Source organism: Podarcis cretensis (genome assembly GCF_951804945.1).
Source record: "Podarcis cretensis genome assembly, chromosome: 2".
Classification (NCBI taxonomy): domain Eukaryota; kingdom Metazoa; phylum Chordata; class Lepidosauria; order Squamata; family Lacertidae; genus Podarcis; species Podarcis cretensis.
This window is the reverse complement of record NC_137171.1, coordinates 84619961-84633288: the sequence shown is the minus strand read 5'-3', so window position 1 is coordinate 84633288 and position 13328 is coordinate 84619961. Positions and strand designations below refer to the sequence as shown.

At 41.3% G+C, this 13328-nt stretch overlaps 1 protein-coding gene across 5 annotated transcripts in view; it reads right to left on the bottom strand.

Moving 5' to 3' along the window:
* Positions 1-13328, bottom strand: part of FLNB (filamin B) — an 82754-nt gene that overhangs the window by 45584 nt on the left and 23842 nt on the right. For all 5 annotated transcript variants that reach the window (XM_079966994.1, XM_079966990.1, XM_079966991.1 and 2 more), the window contains exons 2-9: positions 10213-10461; positions 8979-9076; positions 7772-7919; positions 6117-6235; positions 5657-5734; positions 4935-5097; positions 3276-3473; positions 1361-1498 (exon numbers count right to left, since the gene is read on the bottom strand). In XM_079966994.1, the coding sequence (XP_079823120.1) occupies positions 1361-1498; positions 3276-3473; positions 4935-5097; positions 5657-5734; positions 6117-6235; positions 7772-7919; positions 8979-9076; positions 10213-10461 (1191 nt within the window). The remainder of the gene's footprint in view (positions 1-1360; positions 1499-3275; positions 3474-4934; positions 5098-5656; positions 5735-6116; positions 6236-7771; positions 7920-8978; positions 9077-10212; positions 10462-13328) is intronic.

Below are 13328 nucleotides of genomic sequence, written 5' to 3'. Positions count from 1 at the left end.
CGCTTAACTCATTCCCTTATGTTATTCCTTAGTCTAAAGAATTATGCGTGTCATGTTAAAACAAGGGAAGCTTAAGCTTCATCAGACCTCATGACCACAAGTATTTGGGGAATGCTTACTTGATTTAATTTTCCTGCAACAGTCTAAATATGCCTAAGTTTGTTGATACAAGACTATTGTCTTTAACAGTGCACAGTTGGCAACCCTGCCGTAGCCAACGCTTTAAGCACATTACAGCTCGCAAGAGGCCCACCAGAATCCCCACCAATTTGTACAAGGCTGAAAAGGATTGCCATTCATTTTGATCTGGGGCCAGAAGGTAACAAAGCCCTGCATCTATTTCAAGGCGTACTGTGATCCAAGAGTAGAAAAAGGTGTCTGCCGTATGATCAGCAAGCCAGCGGGGGACTTTCTGTCCATTATGACTCCTGAATGGAGCATTAACTTGCTAAAGCGAAGCAGAGGGAAAATGATCCTGGGGTTCAGTTTGGAATACCCATCTTTAAGGTCAGAACTCCCCAAAATGTGTAAAATGTAGTATCCTGAAATGCTAAGTTTCACTTATTTTTTTACCAAGTCTGAGACAAGGAAAAGAATGACGGTCTGATATCCTGAAACAGTCAAGTTAAGTTGCACAAAAATTGACAAATCATGTCCAAGTTACCTCAAGCAGCTGAGGAGTATTTCAAACAATTAATACAAGTTCCATTAGTTTCCAGTATTTAGACTTCCCCAGGTAAACCACTTCTGAAACAGAGGGGAACTCCTCAGCCACACATCTCATTTGGTTATCAGTTTGACACACAGCCTCTTATTTATATTCCATTCAGGCAGATAAGCAAAGAAATGCAGGCACCTGATATCATCCTGTCTAGTTTGGCCTAACCTTTCTTCCCCTTTTGCATGTTTGCTTCACATTTCTTGAGCAATGTTGTCATGAAACATTATTACTGAATGTTTTTTGCTACACACACACACACACACACACACACACACACACACCCTTTTGTCCAAGAGCTTTGCACCATAGATAGTGAAGTAGAAGTTCAAGCCTTTCCAAACCCACTAAAGCAGTTGCACAGCTCAGATTACTTCTGTATAAACAGGTAAACAAGGTGGTTATCACACCCAAAGAACCAGTCATTTCAAATTTCCAGCCATGTTTACCTAGTCTCCTCTTGTGCAATTAGATATGAGAGAGAAAAGAGCGGCTCCATTTCACTTCTGGAGTTTCCCCAGGGGATAAAGTCAACATACAGATACCAGAATCACAAGGCGATGGATTACACTTTTAAGCCCTTTGCAAACTTCCCTGGCCCCACCCCAAAGCCCCAGCAATGCTAAGAAGCCGAGCACTTACTTGGTCCTTTTATTGCCACATGGATATCTCCACTCCCTGCGGCTTTAGTATCAACCTTGAAGTCTGCGGTTTCTCTGATCCGAACTCCTTTAGGTTGGAGGCCTCTACCACTGGCACGGCAGGCATTTGGACTGCACGCTGCAAGCGAATTGCAGACAGACATCAATACAGCCTTTGATTCCTAGAGATATTTAACTTAGCCAAGCTAGTCTGGAACGGTTTCTCTCAGCTTGCTTTAAGATGGATGAGATTTTAAGTTTATGAAATGTAAAACCTGAACACCATTTTGCAATCTTAAGGAGGCAAGACTGAGGCTGTCAATGCACGTTATATTAACATAAAACTCGGGGTTGCAGTTTTTTTTGCTTCACGTGCTTCACTATGTACAAACCTAAGTCTCATTTAAATGAACTAAACTCCTAACAAATTTACAACAGCATGAAAGATGGGGGGAACTGCAGGAACTTGTTTTTTAAAAAAGAAAAGGAAAGTGTTTTTGGTCTTACAATAGTAAAAGGAGCAAAGTATCCTCATTTTCACAGTTTCAAACTTAGGAGGGCATATTGCTTTAGGGCATGCATGCAGATGAAACCTTCCAGTTTGAACCAGACTTTTTTTCCCCCAGTGAAGTCTCAGGTTTCAAGGGGTGGGGGGTGAAGAAGAGGGCAAGAAGTGAAACATAGCATGAGACAGGGAGCATCTCATAGAGATGCTGCACCTTGCATTGTTGAGACAGTGTTGCTATGCTGATCCTGCTATTGCCCCTAAATTAGCAAATTTAATCCCCCAGAGGAAGCTGCATGCAGGTGTGCCTGAAATGAACAATACCATGGAGGTGGGGAAATATAATTCACACGCAAGAGTTTAAACATGCTTTCCTGAACACCGTCACCATTAGGGAAAGCAGGTCTGTATGCAGAAACCACTGGATACACACTGTGAAAAAGACCACATACAGAATGATGATTTATAGGAGATAAGCAGGCTCACAGTTGTCAGTATTTGGCCTAGCCATGAAATTGGACTGTGAGGCATGCAGGCTTGGGCTCCCAACAGCTCAACTCCATGCATTTCCTTCTGGAGTTGGCAACCATTTCCTTGGAGGGAAAACCAATTCATCCCACGAAAAGCTGTCCTGCTGCAAGCATGCAGGGAATTCTCACCCCCAGCCAATCTGCACTGACTAGTTCTACATCCATCTGTAGATGCAGCAAACCAGGGATGTAGCAGCAAGCCGAAGTTCAGTTTCAAGCTCCTTGCAACAAAGTTTGGCAGTTTGTGGTTAAGCCGTTTGACTTCTTGCGAGACTGCCTGAAGCCTGACCTGCCGCTTGCAACATTTTCATACAACCCAGCCACTTCTGCTTAGGGCTGCAAACCTGCCTGCTGACTAGGTGTTTAGAAAAAAGCGCAGCAACACAAGTTCACCCTGCACACCCTCTTACCGACAGAGCTTGCCCAACTATGAAGCCAATAGCAGTGAAGTCCAACATCTCACAAATTGAAAGGAGCTCAGGAGAGGTGAGCAGAGGTCTGAAAGCACAGGAGCAGGCAAGGATGGAATAGAAAGCCAAGTGTCAGTTCAAGAAGGGAAGAGAGTTGTGATACAAAATAAAGTGAATATAGTTGGTTTTAAAGAGACACAGCAAGAAAGCTCAATTCTAAAAGTGTAAGAAGGAGCAATGCGGTCATTTAGGATGACAAGACTGATAAAACCCAGTTAGTTAAATGTGATAAGATACTAACACTTAAAAGTCCTTTTTTGGGGAAATGACTTTCATGCAAGAATTGAACTGCTTTATCCAAGCCAAAAGACTAAATTCCCACGTTTAGAGAGTCTCATAGATACTGCACTTAATGTGCACATGTATCCAGTAATATGGTTAAATAGTTATACGTCTGCCCTAAACACATACCTTCACCAACATGAATACCCCAAGGGCTTTTGGGAATTTGCTCTCCAGCAAACGCCACTTTAATGGTATGGGAACCAGCTTGAAGAGGTTTGTACACGCAACGATAGACTTGATTCCCTTTGTCTTCTATTGCAACTTCCACGGGGTTCTTCCCTTGAGGATCTTCAACTTCTACACCTATATCACCAACACCAGCCCCTACAAGATACAAAATAGGAGCTCAAAAATTATTTCCATAATTAGGGAAGTCTCCCAGTTTTTTATATTGGCCAGTAGCCATCCCAGTGGAAAGAGGGCCAAGGAAATACACACTCTATATAGCCAAATTGGGGTGTTGGGAAATGGGACACGGAGACCATCTCCCCTCAAGAACATTGTTTTGTCACGAATTTCCAGTTTAGCTTTTCCAAAAAGAACCCATAAGCTATTGAGTATGATAATGATCCATAACAAAAGGCAGGAGGACCTCAAGGTTTGCAGCCTGAGGAAATGAGTTGTGAAATGCCTGATAATACATCCTTGACATTTGCAGCCAGAATTCTCCTTATCTTTATACCAAGGTCCTGCCTGCTTGTTTTGCAGAAAACGCTGCTAGATTTATTTAGACTTATGTCTACCAGTTTTCCTATTTGGAAGGATTTAAAAGCAGCTTTAGTTTTGCAATATAGCCCAACAAGACTCACACCCCCAGTTAGGAAAATCCTCATTATACTCAATTCGCAGTCACCTTTTTGTTTAAGTTACTACTGCAAAATTCAAGCGCTATAAACTCCTAAGTCTAGTACTCAGTAAGTTCATCTTAAGTGACTTCTGAAGAAACAATAGCGAAGCTACTATGCCACAGACATGCTATGCATTCCCAAGAACAATGAAGAATGCTTAGTTCAAATGCATGAACATCATGCACCTTGCACAAAAAGCTTATACTCTGCACTTCCTGAACGCAGACACACTGGCAACCTTTCTTGCCAAAGCAGCCCAAGGCCGTTGCCATCCCTGATTGGTAAATCAGAAAAAATGATGTGAATTCATATCAATGCCTGCTAAAAAACAAAAACCTGTTGGAAGACTAGTAAGTGTTGGTATGAGGCAGGCTTCTGTACTGGACACCAAAGAGATGTAAAGCAGATATACACACCTTCATGTCCAAACTAGGTGTTGTTAATTAAGTACTGTGGCCAAGAATTCCAAATTGAACCCTGAAGCTTCAAATGCATCTTCAGCATCCTTAACCCATTTATTTGCATTTATTCTATCTAGCAAGATTCATATACCACTTCATAAAAAAAATATGTCAGTGTTTATATAAAGTGGCATGATATTAATTAAAAACAGAAATAAAGACAACCCTTTAAATACACCACAAATAATAAAATTTTAATAACAGTAAATGCCCAACCCATGGAGCACTGTGCATTCCCTTCCACCCTCACATATGCTCTGTGTCAGGGGAGGAGTCTCTGGCTATGAATCCAATTCCCATCACTCCTGACGTCTGGAAAGGTATGATTCAGTGCCCAAAAACATCTGCAGAGCCCCAGGGTCCCTATCCTGTGTGGACACTATAGGGAGAAGTAACATCATGGCCCATACGAAGAGATGGCAAGCCTGCTCACAGCTCCACGTCACAAAGGAAGGAATCTATTCAGCCCATCTTACCTGCTGTGTAAATTTCAAAGTAAGTAGGTTTATTGGCTATATTTCCTGTTACTTCCAAGCCTGGTCCTTTTGCGGTCACTTTGCTGGCATCTCCCTGGGCTTTATCAACATTTACTTCAAACGGGCTCTTTGCAATGTGCTGGCCAGCAAACAGAACTGTAACCTAGAAGTGTAGTAACAGTATTCAAGTTAGATATGCACCACTGCAAGCAGGTAGCCAGTTTGCATTCACTCAATAGCAGATCCAGAGGAGTTCTGAATTCACAAGCTGACATTTAAAAGCCAATTTTGAAAAAACAAAACTTCTTGAGAAGTGTCTGCAGGCCCAACATTGAATGTGGTATTGCCAGCTACCATATCCAGATGAAGTATGCACATTTTTACAGGCAAAACATATTTTAATAGGGCATTGAACGTCAATCAACCATATAGTTCACTTTCTCAACAAAAGAGAAGGCAGGATAAAAAAGGCAGCTTAGCTACTCTAAAATAAAACTGACTACTAGTGTTGCCTCCACCTCCTCTTTTACCTGAACAATTGTTAGACCAGCCAATCAGTACTTTAAGCCGGGGGGGGGGGGAGAGAGCGTCGTCGCTCTTAACTACAGCTACAAAAGTAGACCAACTTGTTTTGAGATAGTATTACAACAACATTGTCCTGAGCAAAATGTACTTGGCAGCTAAAACTCACGTCTCCCTCCAGAATCTTCAGATATTCTTACCTTGTGAGGTCCTGTAACCTTTGGGAGGTACTGAACAGCGTAAGTCTTGTTCTTATCGTTGTCAGGAGTCACCATGGCCTAAGAAAGAGGAAGGCATTAGGCAACTCAGTCATGCTTAAGTTTCTTGATCTTTTTCACTGGGTATCGTATTGGCTGCTGTGGTCGTTTTATGATTTTAATTCTACACATTGTGCCTATTTTTATAGTGACATTTTTATAGCCTGCGCTGGAGAGCATTTTGTAAAAGGTGGGCTAAGAGTACAAATAAATAAAATGCCAGGAATTAAAATTAGGACCTTCTATATGGCCTGTACCCCTTAACTATGGTCCATCCTCATGATTCATGAAACTCACTCAAATGCCAATACACTTGAAGAGGATTCCTTTTCCATAGTGTAAGATAGTAGTAAGTGGTCAACCCATTTCCCTTCCCTGGCCCAAGACCTCTCAATATGCATACCTCTTCTCTGTTTCCTTCTGGATCTTCTACAAAAACCAATACCTCGCCTTGGCCAGCACTGATGGTGTCAACACTGAATTTGGCAGGCTGTTTCACCATATTTCCATGTGGTTCAATTCCTGCAGGAATAAAAGGCTGTGCTTAGCTGGCTGTAAAGATGGCATGCAGAAAGCTTTTACTTGCTAAACTGTGATGCAATTACATTATTTCCTAGAATTATCAGCACCAATTTGTAGCTATCCTTGCTCTTAATGTAGCATCAGGACATAATGGTGAAGAAAAGAAACACTGCCACAAAATATGGGAGGTTCAATTTGTGGCTAACGTGGTTAATTGCTATTGACAGACAAATCCACGGCGATGGGGCTGGTCTTAGCTACCGTCACATTAAACTGCATTTTTAAAATAAATGTAAATACATACTTCTCAATGTACACATTTCCAAATGAATTTTATCCTAACACACAGGTTTTGAGTAGCGAATTGTATTTCAAAATTTGGAGGTGTGCAGAATCCGAAAAAAACTGTGTATTCATCTGTGATGTGTGAATTAGGAGTTTGCTTTAAAATTCTTAGTGTTGCTTAAAAAAGAAAAAATCTAGCGTTGACAACATCGATACCCTAGATTTTGGTAGCTTTCTGAATATACACATGCATTAGTTTTTCATGGTCTTCACAGGATCCCTGCTTGTTTTCCTTTGGTAGAACTTCTGTTCCTCTCCAGGTTCTCATCCCATCCCCTCTCATTCCAATCCCACTCACCAGCCTGCCTCCATCCACCTCCAGTTCCCTTGTCACTCAACCACCCAAGCCATGCCCCTCTTACAGCAGCCCAAGTCAGCTATGGAGGAATAGGTTAGGGAAGCTCCTCAGCAGACACGCCTCATATACTGAGGTCACCGAAGCTGCTGAGGTTCACAACAAGAACAGCAGGATGCTTGCTGGGGAACCCTGCGTGTTCCTCTATAACTTGCCCAGACCACCCACCACTGACAACACTCACCTGGGCCAACCATTCACCCACCTGCCTAGGATGCCTTCCTGCTAACCCTCTGCCTGGGCAGTCTGCCTATCAGCAGTCATGAAAACTGCAGTGTAACAACATTCTTACCATCTTAATATACACCAAGATATATTGTATTTTGCTGTATTATTTGAATACAAACTGATGCAATTTGTGCAAAATAAAAGCAGCATTCAAAATACAATTAAAAACCATACAGCACAGTGCATTACAATTGCTACAACAGGCAGAAATACCATTAAGTGGACTGGACCCTCTGCAACTTTCTAGGTGGTCCATGATGGAAAAATGTTTGGGAACCACTGCCTTACACGAAGCAACTGGTCCCCTCCCACTGACAGTGATGAAGTTTAGGTTTACAGCTTAGAACAAGACAATAGCCTTGCTAAACTGGTTCTCAAAGTGGGAATTTTCATGTGAAAGTAGGAGTGGCTTTTGGACTATTTCCACATTTTTCTGAATCTCAGCACTGCACTAAACGAATACAATGCAACTTGGAAGTTTGTCTACAAACATGATTTAAATAGAGCAAGAACCAACTGGTCTTTTAAAGCACAATAGTTTTGAATGTATGTAACAAGATAAAAGAAACAATACACGTAAGTTATAAGAAAAGCATTTTAGACCTCACCTCTGCCATACGCCCTTGCCTTCTTTGGATTAAGCTTAGGCTTCAAAGGAGCACCAGGTTTCAGCTTTGCTTTGGGAAACTGTGACAAGTAGGTCATTACAGAGTGTTCATCCACATCAGGGTGTATGATTTCTTCAGGAGCGATGACCTGGTAAATAAGGACATATTTTCATTAGGATTACAACATGTGAATCCGAGTTCCCCTCATACATTCCTACACATCCAAATCACTGCCCGTCCAATAAATCCCTAAGTTTGGAAATATAGTTAACCAGTAGCATTCCTAAGAGCAAGAAGCCTTTTGACAGATTACACCATGTAATTGCAACACATAGAATAAGTGCACTTTATTTGCACACATAGCTTTGTAGCTGGGTCATTTGCAGTTGAGTTACTACTGCCAGTCAAAATGTTATGATGCCACCTTCCTCCCAACAGCCAATCACTTGAAGTTGCACTGAGTGTTTTACTGGTCCCCCTAAACACTGCCTAGGTTCTATGTACAAACTTTTTTAGACCTGTCAAATAAATACTTCAGTAGCACCAATTCAAAAGTACATAACAGCAGTCAAGGCTCTTAATCTTAGAGAAACACCGAGGCAGATTTATTGAACTGGCACTGGCACAGTAAGTCGTAAGTGCTTTCTTTTACTGGAGCAAATAATGGGCATAATATGAGTTATTTCAATAAAGGCAGAGGACTAAAAAGTGTTTCTAGCAGGGATAGGATCCAGCCCAACCTTTAGAGGAAGGGGGGCTTCTATCCTTGTAAAAATGAGAGGGGAAACTCAAGTTTCAATATTGTACATTTGCGATTTATGCACATTTAATTTGTGTGCATTCAGCTTTATGGGCTTGGCAAATAAAAATAAAAGGGGTGCGTGGGGATCCAGGTAGCAACTGACAATTCCACCTACCATTGAACCCAACAGAACTTTGGATTTAGGCACGATTCCCAGAAGGTAACCCATGCATAAGTTACGGGCTTACTGTACACTAAAGGGGCAGCTTTCATCAAACATATTCTGTGTGGAGGACCCACTGTTTTTAATCATTTGAGACTGACATTTCATACCACAGCGGGTATTTTTAAGCACAGCTGAATTTGTGGGACCGGGACCATCAGATGCTACAAGTAAAATTATTTCTGTTCATATCCTGCCACCTGGATATGATGAAGCTCAAATATCATTTCTCTTCTCCATACCTGAGGGACACCCAGCCAGTCATCTGCTTGCTGCATGGCTTCACGGGCATTATCAACAGGCTTCTTAGGGTCCCAGGTTTCCCAGTCTGGGCAGAGACCTAGCGAAGCAAGAATTATAAAGTTTAAAATACTATGAACATCAGGAAGCATTTACACTTAGCATAAATCCATTTTAATTTTAGCTAGCAACTGTCAAGGTTTACCCACAGAAGTGCACTTGCATTACACAAGAGTAGGAAGTGGAGATTATAGCCTGGTAGCCAAGGTTTTCAGACTGCAAAGTCAGGATATGTGAGATAAATCCTGTTTGTATTGTTTGGCCTCCACTCCCATTTGTGAGGAAAGAGATTCAATGCCAATCTGAGATCTAACAGATTGAAACTGCCTACTATCCACTGAGCTACACTGACTGCTGAACCACTGATTGGCTTTTCCAGTACTCCATGCTGCCAGTCTGGTCAAATTCTATGATTCTAACAAACTGCTCTCTCATTTACAATATGCAATAACTAAAGATTACCCTAAAATTCTGGATGCAACATTTATCAAGTTGTTCTGCAGTGCTGAATTTTCAGAAAATTGTTTCGCCAGAAGTAGGAACAAATAAGATGCTAAAGAATCCTATTGACAACAGAAGGAGTAGCCAAAATGGTCTTCTGCCACACTCTCACCAACCCCGGCCAGGGGTGACAGCAGGTTAGTCCACCAACAACCTTCTTTTCTTAGCTCAGAAACAGGTGCCAACATCTATAAGGCTACTGGCTACTCCTGGATCACAAGAAGGTTAACTTAGCCAATAGTCTTCTCATTCACTTGAGAGTTCGGTGCAGCAAAGGTAACAGCTCGTAAACACGACAAAACAGCTCTACTGCTGCATTTACATCCAGGATATTTTGTTAAAAAAACAACTGTAGAAAAGCTTTTAGGAATCCGTGCAATACTTCATGAAGCTAAAAACGTGCTGCTCGACAACTATGATTGGACATTTTGGAATCCATAAAATATGTACCAAGTTTTTTTTATGATGCATTGCAAACTTAAAGCAATGCCTAAAAGTTGTGAAACCTTCATTAAGGGTTCCTGACTTTTATACAGACATTTAGAGCTTGTTTTCATAGGTGTGACTTCTAGTCAAGTACAGGACTTCTCAAAGCAAGGGAATCTTATTTACATTAAGATAAATCAACTGCTACTGACATAGGGCAAGAAAATGGAAATGTCACAGGAGGCTTACCTGGAGCACAGCTATCAACCAGGGCACCTAATGCTTTGCCATCTTGCCAGTTTTGGTTGAAGTTCGTTATTGGCAAATAAGGGATTTTGTTCTGAATCCATCCCAAGAGTCTCTGTTTGGGAGTCTGTTTCTTGGCATCGTCATCTCCTTCATCTTCCCACACTGGCATAGAGATTGAGTAATGGAGGATAAGGGTCCATACTAACCCTAGGATTAGCTTCAAGTTCCCATCAACAATAGCTTTACTATCTGAAAAGAAGAAAAACAGAATTACTACTAAAACCACCATTAGGCATCAAGTCAAGCTGAAAGGTAACAAATCCACTTAAAGGCGTTTGCTTTGAGCCACCAATCTAACCACACAGGAGTCAGGTGGATAATATGACTGGCAGACACAATGGTTCTTTCTATCTACCCAGGTATCTATTGAGATCTTTTTACACATACTTTACTATATGCTTGATTCATGGTTGGAGTAGCTTCCTCCAAGTTTCTTCTCAAGCCATCAGTTCAGCTGTCTACTGTCAACAGACAGATCATAATAATGTGAACTTAGGAACTAGGACAACCAGCCTATTGTCCTCAATCCAAGACCTTGCCCTACAGGAGAGCATAAAACAGTTTATATACTGTCATTATGTACCTCCATAATAAGTGGCAGTAAGCCAATCATACTAACTGGTAGATATCCCAAAAGGGTAGAAATCCTTTGCTCTGGTTTCTCTTCAAGAGTGAATCAACCATGATTTAAGATTAATGTTTTACTCAGCTTCTTACAGAATCTGCATAATTGCAAAATTAAGCAGATTGGCAGCAACAGACCTTGGGTTTAAAAATGGGGGTGGAAACCATGAGCTATTTCTACAACACAAACCTTTATTGTAGAAAGGTACATTACATGGTGAATAAGATATACAAAGACAAGATGGAACCAATCTGCATCAGTCATTTAGAATTTAGAGAACAAAAGGAGCATTTACACAGCTAGATTTCCATGCTATTGCGAATTTGGCTATAGCTTATTCACATCAATATGAAAATGTTATTTTTAGTCCAAGTATTTCCCCTCCTTATCACTCAACTATTAGTAGCAGACTTTCTACCAAGCTAGAAATTCCTTAGTACCCTAGTCAACATTTGCCCGGGACACATCAGTATGTTGATGAAACTAGAAAGCCAAACAGATGAATGTGCTTCTAAAATGGCATCAAGCCGACAAAACTGGGCTTGGAAAGCAAGCTCCCCTACTACCTAGCTCAGATGTATAATAAGCAAAAGTTCATTTCTATATTGACTCTTACAACAGCTATTTGTGACTGGGTACCAAAGAGATCTAGAAATAAACTTAAAATGAGTCCTTGCATAAGTGATACTGCGGCTAGAAAACTTATGAAGCGGTTTGCAGTGTACCACCACTCTGGCCAGTAGTAAAACCAAAATCACACCAGGGAAATTTAAAGATTCATAATTATGAAAACAAGTCCTTCCTGGGAACTCTTATCCAAATATTTTCAGGACTCACATCAAGCCCTGTTTGCCAGGTCTGTTTGAACTAGACCAGGACTCACAGACTATGGCAAGGCACTGTCTCATGATGAGGAACTGCTCACCTACACAACTCTCTCCATTGCAAAGCTCTATTGTAATGTTTCTGGCCCCAAGCACAAATATATTTCATGAGCAATTAACAGTGGAATTTCTATCTAGCCACTGTCATTTGTTAATTGCATCTTAAAACTGCTTAAGCAATACAGCTTCAGTCTGGAGGTTATTAAGGTACATGGCCTGAGGAACAGTGTTTAGCAAAATTGCAACATTTAAGCTGTAGACTCACACAAGCCAGGTTTGCAGGGCAGATCAACTGCTGAAGATAAGTTAGCTTTGTGGCTGCATACTGGTCTTTTAACATGTGAAGTCTTGAGATTTGTCGGATTCCAGAGGGTCATTGCTCAATTCACTATACAGCTACAATATGCACACAAGATTTAAAGGGGTGTGCAATCGCCTCTTCTCACAGCTGCAAGGGCTTGCAAGAAAACAGTAGCCTAAAGTAATTCCACCAGTGAACCAAAAGTTGCACAAAGTGTAGGAACTCATTTTGCATCAATTGGACATTTCCTCCTTATGTGGAAAACATTTCTACTCAAAAACTAGTAATGTGCTTGGGTAGCAGGCACCAAATTTTTACCTGTGCATTTCCTAACTGAATCATTGTATTTTAGATAATATGCAGTCATATGAGGGCAGGCCCTACATTAGCTGCTGAGGGATAGAGCTATAATGTAATGAATTGAGTTGCTTAGAGCCATTAGCCACAGGGAAAGATTTACAAGCATCGCTGAAGAAAAACGGTTCAGGCAGAAGCAGGCTTCCAAAGTGATACAGGCACCGCAGGTCAAAAGTGCTCCAAATTTAAGGCTGAAATTTTGTCTATAGAAACACAATGGGGAGGCCTTCATATGATCTTGTGTGGCGACTACTAGAGCATGGGCAGATAACTTGTGGCCCTGCAGATGTTACTGAACTACCATCAGCCCCAGTGAGCAAAGCCAATGGTCACAGATGATGGGAGTTATGGTCCAACAACATCCAGAGATGTTAGAAGCTCATATATAAGCTCATCGCCAAATGGCACCTTCAACCTAGGTTACAGTCATAACAACAAGACTGTCTAGTTGCCTTTTGGGAGTGGGGATTTAATCATTATTATTCATTTCATTTCTATATCATTTTATGCAGTGATTAAAAAAAAAAAACTGCTCCTTTTCCCTTATGGGGCACCCAAGAGCCCATATAGAGTCCTTTTGTAGGTTCTCTATCGGTAGGAGAAAATAACAGAGACCAACCAGAGAATATTGAGAAGCAAAGCAGCTAGTAAGCTTGATCTTTATTGACTGTTGCAACAGGGTGCTCCCCCACATGTAGGAGAGAGGAGGAGGACCTCGAACAATGGCGAGCAAGGCCTTATATATCCATTTTGAAATTTCCTGCCCTGGAGCTCCAGACCACCCCTCCATACATACATCACAGAAGGGGTGTAGCCCAAGACCACCCCCCACAAACATAATACCTACATTACAGAAAAGGCGGTCTACAACAGAAATTTGATGGTTGTT